This window comes from Ornithodoros turicata, chromosome 1, assembly GCF_037126465.1.
Source record: "Ornithodoros turicata isolate Travis chromosome 1, ASM3712646v1, whole genome shotgun sequence".
Classification (NCBI taxonomy): Eukaryota; Metazoa; Arthropoda; class Arachnida; order Ixodida; family Argasidae; genus Ornithodoros; species Ornithodoros turicata.
The window spans coordinates 172,856,839-172,868,634 of record NC_088201.1 but is presented as its reverse complement, the minus strand read 5'-3'; the positions used below and the strand labels follow the sequence as shown (position 1 = coordinate 172,868,634).

General features: G+C 45.2%; 1 protein-coding gene across 1 annotated transcript; it reads right to left on the bottom strand.

Annotated features, from left to right (window-relative positions):
• Positions 1 to 7,562: 7,562 nt before the first annotated feature.
• LOC135390181 (uncharacterized) lies at positions 7,563 to 8,180 on the bottom strand. Its single transcript, XM_064620155.1, has one exon. The coding sequence runs from the start codon at positions 8,178 to 8,180 to the stop codon at positions 7,563 to 7,565; it is 618 nt and encodes a 205-aa protein (XP_064476225.1).
• Positions 8,181 to 11,796: the final 3,616 nt, after the last annotated feature.

Here is an 11,796-nt window from a genome sequence, read left to right as displayed (position 1 = left end):
GTGACGTAGTGAAAGCTCCGTGCCTTGTTTGTTTCGCAGTTCACACGCTGCTTATAGATGTTTGAGCTGTGCCGCTGTACGTCACTGGTTACATCAGTGGAGTAGCATATATCACGACGTCCTCTCGTTCTGCGACGCCCTCTTTTGAGGTGGAAAGTTATTTTTCAAAGCTGCCCAGAACGGAGCCCTCGCGCTCGCTTTTTTGGTCGTCTACGCTCATCGTTCTTTCGCAGGAACTCATTTTACTTGTTGGAGAACACTGTGCGTCGGTGAACCAATAAAAAATGAGGGGAATTCCGTGTCAGAGGCGTGGTTCATTATTGCATGTTACATTACGATAACGGATATGTTCCCTGTGTTTATAAGAATCACTGCATCCATATTTACGTAGTATATGGTGCATAAGTGCTTGCATAGCAGCTTCTACAATACCTTTTTCCGAGCCGTAACAATTATAAACAGTTAAAAACAGGACTGGTTCCTACACAGGCACTTCATCCTATAAGCAATAAAACTATCCGAGCTCTTAAGTTTTTATTGCTTTCAGTATATGCTATTTTAAAAAGTCTGTTAAAAAACGAAAATGACGAAGGTTAATTCAATATCAGTCACAGGAACAAAATTTAGCAGGAAAAGCATTAGTGCGTGGGCTTTAGGAGGCTCACGTCAAAGAAAAACTGGCGGTGTTGGTGTGCGGACACGAGCAAGAAGCGAGAAGGAAGGATACACTAGCACAGGAGCAGCGAACAACGAAACGAAAACAACGAGTACAACGGGGAACCACATTTGAGACTCTCAGAGACTACGATGGATCTTGACGTGCCCATCCAAACCAATGGCTTCTCCTGCTTTACTGGAGCCGAACGTCCTGCAAACCGAAAGGCCGGAGTTGCCATATACGCTAAGAATGACATCGGCGTTGCGCCTCGAGAAATTTTCAGCAACGTTCACGGATACGCTTAGTCCTGTGTTGTACACCTTCTCACAGATCTCAAGATCGTTACTGTGTAGCTCCAGCCTGGGATTACGCAAAGGCAAACCACAACCACTGTAAACCATATGATCGGCTGCGTTATACTTTGTCAGGAGAGGGTCATCAAGGTATGGGACTTCAAAGAAGGCGATGGAAAGGCTTCCCGTTCTCCTTAGACATGCATTGTCTCTGCTTTGTCCGTTCTGCCGTCCCGAAAAGTTATCTACTGTTGGTGGAACGGACGTGAACACCGTCTAACAAACCACACCTTGGGGTCGTTACTTAGGGTCGGGGAACGCTTTAAACAAAATACTTTACGAAGATCCATTCATGGATCCCTTGGAAATACGTCAGCACCGAAACGGCTTACGACAACTCCTTATGCTGAACGCTAACACGAACTCCAAAACGCAAGAAGAGGGAGAAACAGAAATCAAAAGAAGAAAAGGAAGAAAAAAAGAAGCAAAAGAAGGAATGAAGGGAAAAGAAGTAATGGAGAAAGCAGGAAGCAAAACAAGTAATGAACGAAAACAAGCTTAACAGAAAGGCGGAAGCACAAGAAGGAACCAGAGGCTCATGCTAACGCATTTCCAAACGATCCACGAATGGATCTTCCTAAAGCTTTTTTTATATCTTGTCACAAGCTGCACACAAACCTGAATCTAACGAATTGCATTAATTGATTACTGTGTCAGCTTGCTGTGTATCCCACGGTACTTCTTTGGTAATCGCACTGTGTATGAGTTCCATAGTTCGGCGCTTGAGTTTCACATAGTCAGTTCATTAAAACTTTAAAAATATGGAGGGGCATAGCCGTAAATACAGTTACATAGTTACATAATATCTTCGAGAGGATGTCCGCCTTGCCGTAGAACACAACAGCAAGAACTACATTTATGCTGTTCTCGTGACTTATTTATGAGAAATGTGTAAATGATAATAATCATCACCCCGTATGTACCGCAGCCAGTTTTCGTCGATTCATCATATAATCAATATATCATCAATATAATGCGGATGTGAAAATATCTACAGTAAGGCATCTTACAGATCAGTCAAGCTGGCGTTTAAATGTTTTACTGGTCGTTTGTCAGCCACCAGGGTGGTCTCATGAAACCATTGCGGTTTAGCCTATATGTCGCTCCACAGACAAATAGGAATGACACGGCAAGTGTTACGTGGTTTAGCGGCTAATAGGGAAGTTGAAATGCGTCTTCTGCCATTGGACATCGCAACGGGACCAGTTTACACGTAGGCAAGCGCCGGACTTCGCTGCACTAAGGGATTTGTAGCTTGCTCATTCCATGCATCTTTAGCAACCGGTTTAGTATCGGCTATCCCTAGCTCGGCGAACGAGAATCCCGTGTGGTCGACTGCATAGACGAAACAACAAACAAATTACTTACATTCCTTCGCATCTTCACCCCTCCGAAGTGCTAGATAGCAGACATTTTTATAATGATAAATCACATTGATGACAGCAGTTTCATTTTCTGTTAGAAGAAATAGAACGAAAAAATCACTAATTGATTGCATTTTGCACAGTAGCTCAAACGCATTTGAAGACCTTTTGGAGATTAATTTCGAAGCCACCTGAGCAGTATAGCCAATTAAGCGAGGGGGGGGAGGGGGCAGCTTCAACACAAACGGAGTTGCATAATGATGCTAGGTTCTTACCACCATAATACGAATCATGGTACCAATCGCATGAGTAGCCCATTAAGAAGAACTACAGCACATCGTCACCGGCTGTGCTCCCTGAGCTTATTCCTGGATATCCCCAGGACAATTTAGGCGAGTGTCGTCACGGCTTATTTAACTGAACTATGCAACCCGGTGTTGTAAGGCTCGTGTTGTATTTGCCCCTCTTTAGTTTGTTAGCCCAAACTTATCCTAGGCGGATTTTCCGCTATACTCAGTCCAGGACACACACCAACCCCCGTGTGTCTCATACCTTCCTGTTGTCCCCTCTGTGTCAACGTCTGCACGCCCTCATAGCCGCAGTTGCTTCGCGGCACTAACACAGAATAAAAAAGAGTGAAGCGCTTTCTCATAAAAAAAATCAGTTCAGGTTCAGTGAGGAAATAGTTCATGATGTCATCATTCATCATTAACTTTCTACTCTTCTTGTTTAGTGAGGACGCATTAAAGTTTTTAGAAAAAGTATAGGTTCCAGTGCGTAGAGTGTTCTATGCTTTGTGGTCGTTCAAATGGTGTGATGTTGTGAGAGACTGAAACGCCACCACATTATGCCCGCAACATTATCACCGCAATATTAGAAAGTTTTAGTACATGATACGCTATCGCCTTTACGTACGTAGGGGATAGCATTGATGGTTCTGCGAATGCTCATAACTGCAAGAAAGCTTCGAGCAGTGCGCAGAGCAACCAACGCTATAGGTTACGTACGCTATCGGCATTGAGTACGATGTACTAAAAATGTCTATTATGATTTGGACGGACGTGCGACTCTTGCTTTGGTCGAAACTGGTGCTGCACTCTCCGTTGCATCTCTTATTTGTACAAACAGTACACGAAGTGACTACTACTTTCACCGTTCCGACAATGAGTAGTGTCTCTATCAAACCTATTTTGCCAGTCGCAGTATACACCGCCCAACTTAAAATTAAAGACATCCGGCTGAGTACTTAGTTCTTGTGTTTACCCGTTACTTGATGTTACGACGTAATTATAGTTTCGAACTTCCTGTGCGTCAACTCCGCAACGATCACTCTGCCCGACAGATCATGTTATCTTCTATGATGACTTTCCACGTTCTTCCTTCCACGACATTCCTTTTATTTCCTCACTACTGCAGACAAGGCTCCAGTTTAGAAGCATAAAGTCACATACTCACATACTGTCGCTAAAGAGTATTACGAGATAATGATTTTATTTTTTCCCTTTTACTGACTCTATCATGTGTGGAGTACTCACTGAAATTGTTGTACGTTGTGCCATCCACTGTTCCTTCCCAATTGACCCTGCAAAGGCAAATGTGATACAGTCAGTACACTCCGGATGTTTTAGACAGTTTCACATGCAATACCTCTATCTGTTCTACCTACCTCTCTCTCTATCTGTTCTATCTATCCTCGTTCGGTTGTGAAAATGCAAAGGCGATACACTTGCAAAGTTACATCAGAAAATGTTCACTCAAAGAAATCACTGGCTTTCTTCTTTTTTTTTTCGTTTTTTTAACGTCTGCACTCAGTGAATTGTCTCACCTAGGAAACTTGAAACAAGCAATCGCACTACGATTCTACATTTTTCAATGCCATTTGACTTTGGCATCGATTTCATTTCTCAAATGATTAATTATAGATTATTGGAAACAGAGTCAGCTTGAAGGACAAGTGAAGGATAACTGGTATCATAATTTCCAAAGAGTGGTCTCATTTCCGCCGTATTACTACACAGGCAGTGTGGTGATCTTATATAGTTGTATGAGACGACGACAGATCGGTTGCTCCTATGAAAAAAAAGACAGGCTCAGGTTTAACAACAACACTGACAACGAACGAGAGATGCAAAAGGCTTCTTCTTGCTGCTATGCTCCCTAAACCATACCTAGAAAAGCTCACATAAGTTACGCACATCATGTGTAGTGTTTCGGCTCCTCGGAATTGAACTGATAAATTAATGTCAAATGTGATTTGTAAGAAATGCTAGGAAATAAACTAATCCGTTTTTTTCCTCTTTCCATTTGTTCTCGAGAATAGAATCAGCTGAAGATGATGAAAGAAGCGTGTAGCAGTCGAGGAGCACTAGAGCAGGATCAGTACATTCATTTGTTTACACAGTTGTATTTGAATGATTTGCAATGAAGCATCACTATAATACATACCAACTGGTTCTTAAAACTCTGAAAGACGTGGACCTGAAGGTTACTGGTGCATCAGACCTGATGTTTCTTGTTGTTGTCCGTGTCATGGCGTAACATGCTTACAGTTTGGTAGACGATGTTAGCTCACATTATTCGAAGCTAACATAGGTCCATGCGAAAGTGGCTATTGGGCACCATGTGAACTGGGCAAAGGTGTTGAGGCCTGGACACCGTCACATTAGAAAACGTCTCCACTAACGTCTGAAGTCGTAAGTGAAAGTCTTAACGTTTACATCTTAACTTCCACGTTTATTAATAGGTGATACGGTATGTCAAGAAACAACCGAGCTACCCCACATCACAAACCAAATGAGAACAGGGCTACAGATACACCAACGACGGATGCCAGCAGCGCAATTATTATTCGTCGTTCCTGAGTGGCAGGCTCTCTTTTCCTTTTTATTGTGATTTCGTCGTCGTGTTTACTCTTTGTCTTCGTGACCACAATAAACCTTTCCGAACGTAATGCAACTCAATTAAATCGAAGACTGCAGTAACCGGAGAGGAAATGCACTAACGTATTTTATGCCGATACACCCCGACACACAGGGGCGAATGTTCTGTGGTCCGAATATTTAGTAAACATGTAGTGATGGTGACCGTTAATGTGCTATACATAGAAGCGAGCTGGCGAAGGAACTGGATATCGAGAACAACCGGAGCCAGGGAACGAGGGAAAATGACGACAGCGCACAAACAGCTCGCGATTCTGGAATTTGTGAATCCTACGTGAAGCTTTGTGAAGCAACGTGAGAATGTACATGTATTTACGTTTCCCTCGCATGTACAAGTTATCCAGCCATTAAGTAGCCAGGGATCGCACACTATCATTCCACACTTCAAGAGTGGTTTTCAGGTGCCAGAAGAGGTGTTAGTGGACTAAGCAACCAAATATCACAATCAAAACAGTGTTGATATATCACAAATATCACAACGTTCTTGTTGTCAGTGGTCTTCCTAGTTGAAATAGAAGGAGGAAATATAATGGCCGTATACTGTGGCAGTCGTAAATAATTCTGAGTAATCCTACGTGATAGAGTAAAATAAATAATGAGAACTGGATCGTCGTCGGATCAGCTGTGTTATTTTAATGAAATAACAAATATCCTGGTAATCCCAGTATGTTCAACACTGTATTCCCAGCGTGCTTAAGGAGAGACGTAAGTATAGCAGTTGCTGGGGAATCCCCATAAACTTTGCTCTTGAAAGATCGAAACGGCAATGTACTGCACATTAGCTTCTTCCTATTTAATTTTTTCACTAACCATGCGACAACTAATAATAACTTGTATGCCTTCGGTACTCACCACTGGCACTTCTGTTTGTTAGAGCAATCCACGAACCCCCACTCATACGTTGGAAGCACAGAATTGCCGGGAGTTCCTTTAGGTGGTGCCACGTAGAAACAGCGTTCCTCGCGACCGTGCGTCGTTTTCCTCAGATAATATAATTCAGATCCGTTGGGTTCACCAATATTCTAAATTAGAGAGGGTGATTTGAAGTCAGTTCATCGTCCTGAAGCAGACCAGGTAGCACAAAGACACAAACGATATGAAAATAACTGAAGTATTTTGAAAAATTTCTTTTTGCTAAAAAGCCACTAAGATCTGAGGCATGCAACATGTCGCTGACATACTTTCCCTTCCTTCAGGGAGTCCCCCTTGCAGTCGCCGTCTTCAGCATGGGCTATTGCCACAAAACAGAAGACACCGATGAAAGCTACCAGTCGAAGCATCTTGAGCGTTCTTACTTGTTGATGATCAGAAAACCTGTGAATATCAATATTTGTACTGACTACACCAATTAGCAAGATTTTTTAGCAAGTCTGTCCCTCATACTGCGTCTCGAGGTTACTTTTCGTCGCGTTTCACGAGATAAGGGCAACCTCCATGGAGCAAATTTTTGCAACGAAGTTCGCGCGGCAGACTGCCACGCGCGTTCCGCCGCCAGTTGTTCGCCGGCACCAGCTTCATGGAGCGAAAAACCAGCGGACGGCGTCGGGAAGTCATGCTGTGATGTCACTGTTGCCAGGGTATAAGGTGAAAGCTTAGTGAAATGAATTGCTCGAAAACGTGCATTTAATATCACAAATTTTGCAACTAAATCCAGCATCTGTCTGAAAAGATGCGCCCAGTAACGTACCGAAAAGCATATTCACTACTGCGAAAAGAAAACATGTTTCTTGGCAGAGAATGCCTCACGTTCTAACGATGCAGTTGGCAAAACAGCGAGCAGACGACAGCATCCAGTTGCAAGAAGAGGATGACGACGATGATTCACGAGAGCAGACGACCACGTGCAGGCGATCTGGCGTAGATTCGTAGCGGAAGAGCACTTTGATTGGTTCATCTGCAGTTGACGCTTCCGGAATCGCGGACGCTGGGCGAAAATATCTGGCATGGGCAGATCGGCGGCGGACGCTCACATTTTTGACGCCTCGCGCAGGGCGTCCGACGCTGAGTGAAGTTCGCAGCTTTTTCGCTGTACATTCGCTCCATGGAGGTTGCCCTTTAGTCTGTGCCTTGAGCCTTAACTGTAGTGGATGATGACGACGTTACGGAAGATGGACAACGAGCCGCGTGACGTGCTGCATTCTTCAGCTGGCAATCAGCTGTTTCCCAGCTAACCGCGGCAGTCGCACATTAAACACTGCCCCAATTGGAACACACGGTCTAATGTTGGTATTCGTTAGACTTCCAGCTATCACAGTGGCGCCGAAAGCTGAAGGCAAGACCCACTGGGAGATCTAGTCGACCAGTTGGAGAACGGGTTGAAGCTCTCGACATCAGCATTTGGCACATCGTCCGAATAGATTCTTCTCTTCAAGTGATCGGCGTGAACACGACGGCGCTTCTTACCTTCCACGTCCACCTCGTATATACCATTGCCTATGCGTTCCAAGACGACGCCCATGATCCAGTGATGTTTTTGGGTCGGACCCTTTACCGAGACCTTTTCCATGGCTTGGAAATTCCTGGTAGACTTGTTCTGTGTGAGTGGCATGACGACGTCGCCACTTTGGCGCCGGAATGGTCGGACCAGGTCTAGAGTCATCCTGAAGAGTCTCTTGTTTAGCAGCTCGCAGGGTGACTTGCCGGTCGACACAAGGGGGGTAGCTCTGTATTTCGCGAGAAACGTTCCAACAGGGTCCTCCTCCTTCCCAGCTTGAGCACGACGTAAGGCTTGCTTCAGGGACCTTACGAAGTTTTCAGCTTGTCCGTTGAACTTGTCCGTTGGCGTGATAGGGTGGTGTGAGAATGAGATGGATTCCACGTAGCTCCAAGAAGGATTTGAAATCAGTATTGGCGAACTGTAGCCCATTATCGGTCACCAACTGCTCAGGGGTACCCTGCCGCAGGAAGATTTCCTGGAAGGCCTTCATGGTATCGCTCATAGTCTGAAGGCGTACTTGGACAACTTCCGGCCACTTGCTGTGAGCATCTATAACCACTAGGAACTGTTTCCTGTCGTACTCCGCAAAATCGGCATGCAGTCTCGTCCAAGGATGTTCTGGACGTTCCCAACGGTGTAGGGGAACTGGTTGAAGGTCATCTGCGGTTGAGGCACAAGATACGCAACTTTTGACTTTGGCTGCGATGTCGTTGTCCAATCCACGCCACCAAACATACGATTTAGCGAGCATCTTCATTTTGGTGAGTCCTAGAAGCCCTTCATGCAGCACATCCAAGATACTCTTGCGGTACTTCGGTGGAATGACCGTACGCATTACCAGTAAAACAGCCGTGAGAAATCGACAGCTCACTTTCACAGTGTAAGTAAACACGAAGTTCCGGCTTGTCTTCCCCAGCAGAACGACCTTCTAGTAAGTGATGGGAGAGTTGGGCCAACACCGGGTCCTTTGCCGTCTCTTCTGCGATAGAAGACGCCGTTACAGGAAGCAACGAAATCGCTTCTGTTGAAAGAAGGTTAACATCTTCCACGTTTGCTATGTTGTCAGTCGCTATTGCACGGTCGAAATCATCATCCAGCCCCTGTGCAAGTCTCGACAACCCGTCGGCGTTTCCCATCTGATGAATTGGCTTATATTGTATGTCGTATGTATAGCGAATCATAATCAATGCCCACCGTTGCAATCTATTAGCTGCAGTGACTGGTATGCCTTTCTTTGGACCGAAAATTGTGGTGAGAGGTTTATGATCCGTATATAGCGTAACCGTCGTCCCCAGAGGTAGTGATGGAACTTTTTCAGTCCAAAAATGATGGCTAACGCTTCCTACTCTATTTGAGCAAAATTCCTGTCGGCTGCTGGTAATGTCTTCGAGGCATGGGCTATCGGCCGCTCCTTTCCGTCGATCTTATGATAAATAACCGCGCCAACTCCTTCTGAAGAGGCGTCCGATGCCAAATAGATTGGTTTGCGCGTGTCGAAATGGGTTAGAGCGTCGATAGACGTTAGTTTCTGTTTGAGGCCGTCGAAAGCGTCTACGCAGTTCTCAGACCAGCACCAAGGCGTGTTCTTACGAAGTAACTTATTTAGCGGTGCTGACAAGTCTGCTAATCCTGGTATAAACTTGCTGTAGTGTTGGACCATGCCAAGAAGCGCTCGCAGTTCGGATATATTAGTTGGCTCAGGCATGTTCAACACTGCAGAAACTTTCTTCGGTGGAGGGAAGAAGCCTTTTCATGACACAACCTGTCCAATGTACTCCACTTCGTCTTTCAGGAAGGCACACTTTTCCTCTTTCAACACAAAACCATATTCCTTGAGCCTTTTGAACACAGCTTCGAGATTTTTTTATGCTCGTCATCATCGCAGCCTAAGCAGGTCGAAGAGGTCTAATGTTGGTATTCGTTAGACTTCCAGCTATCGCAGTGGCGACGAGATAACTACGTTGGACGCAGCAGCAGAAGGCCAGTTCCAAAGAGGAGAATCGCTACGCATCGATTTCATGGACCGGGGACCTTCGACCCTACAAAGGAAGACTGGAAGCTATACAAGATAAGGTTTCAAGCTTCATTGGACGTAGCCAGAATTGCGACGGATACCGACAACAGGAACTTGTTCATAACGTCGCTAGGACCTGACACTTTCAAGCTACTGTTCTCGCTGGTTCAGCCGAGGGACGTCGCGGAAGTCTCGTTTGAGGACCTCATCGAAAAACTAGATGAATTCTACGCGCGAAACGCTTCAAAGAGTTCGAAAGAGCAAGGCTTTTCTCAGCAAAGCAGGCGGAAACTGAATGGGTGGCACAATTTTTGACGAGGTTACGTGCAATTATCTCGAACTGTGAGCACGAGTCTGAGACAGACATTCGGGCTTCGTCGTTGTTAACGGCATTTATCGTCGGTCTACGGGACCAGGGACTCACGGCAAGGTTAGTTCTTGAGAAGGATCTTACCATAGATGCTGCCCTGAAGTTGTCGGAAAGCATACTTTCTGCTGAACAGGAGTCGCGACTGCTGGAAGAAGGAACCGCATCGAGCAGTTCATCCGCTGCTAAAGTGCAAGATAAAGGCAAGGACCCTAAACCAGTTAGTTGCTTTCGATGTGGTAACTTCAATCACGCTGAAAGCGCGTATCAATTTCGACAGGAAGAGTGTCGTTTGTGTGCAAGAAGAAAGTCCATATCGCTAAAATGTGCAAGAACAACCCCAGGGTGAAAAAAGGGAAAATCAAAGCTGTCACGGATATATTTCTCGCGGAAGAGAGAGACAACGACAACAAGTTGATACCCGATCTAGACACACACTTCTAAATCACCAGTCATGGATAAAGCTTGCGAAGCCAAAACTTAGTCCACCTTCGTATAGCTTGCAAGGTTTCAACAAAAATGATATTGCTCTCAAGGGTCAAGGGCAGGTAGAAGTTGCATACCAAGGTCGAACTCGTCACCTGGAGATTGGGGTCACTGAGTCTATCCACAGAAATCTTCTTGGCAGAGAATGGATTGAGAAGCTGGGAGTTGATCTTAACAAGCTGTTTGTGGGAGCTGTGGATACCGTACCCTCTTCTCTGACTAATAGGGAATTGATGACTTAGAGACTCATAGGGAATTGTTCAAGAAAGGTCTGGGCAAATGCCAAAAGGTCAAAGTGCACGTTCAACTCAAAGATGGCGCGTCCCCGAAGTTTTTCAAGCCAAGGCCCATTGCGTTCGCATTACGTTCCTTGGGTGAAAACGACTTGGAGAGACAGTGCAAAAATGGAGTTCTGACGCCGGTAGATTATTCAGATTGGGCGACACCAATTGTAGTTGTACCTAAACCTAACGGCGCAGAACACGTTTGTGGCGACTTTAGTGTATCGATAAACCCCCAACTGGATATCACACAGTATCCGCTTCCTAGACCAGAAGAACTTTTCGCTAAGCTCAATGGCGGCCAAAAGTTTTCAAAACTCGATCTTTCGGAAGTACACATGGAGCTGGACAAAGAAGTGAAGAAGCTACTAGTCATCAATACACATAAGGGCTTATTTCACTTTAACCGAATGCCTTTCGGGATCGCTTCGGCACCGGCAATCTTTCAACGCGCCATGAAGCAAGTCACAGCAGGGATAGACCATGTAGCCTGCTATCTAGACGACATTATTGTGACGGACTGCGATGATGACGAACATAAAAAAAAATCTCGAAGCTGTGTTCAAAACCCTCAAGGAATATGGTTTTGTGTTGAAAGAGGAAAAGTGTGCCTTCCTGAAAGAAGAAATGGAGTACATTGGACAGGTTGTGTCATCAAAACGCTTCTTCCCTTCTCCGAAGAAAGTTTCTGCAGTGTTGAACATGCCTGAGCCAACTAATATATCCGAATTGCGAGCGTTTCTTGGCATGGTCCATCACTACAGCAAGTTTATACCAGGATTAGCAGACTTGTCAGCACCGCTAAATAAGTTACCTCGTAAGAACATGCCTTGGTGCTGGTTTGAGGACTGCGTAGACGCATTCGACGGCCTCAAACAGAAACTAACGTCTATCGAC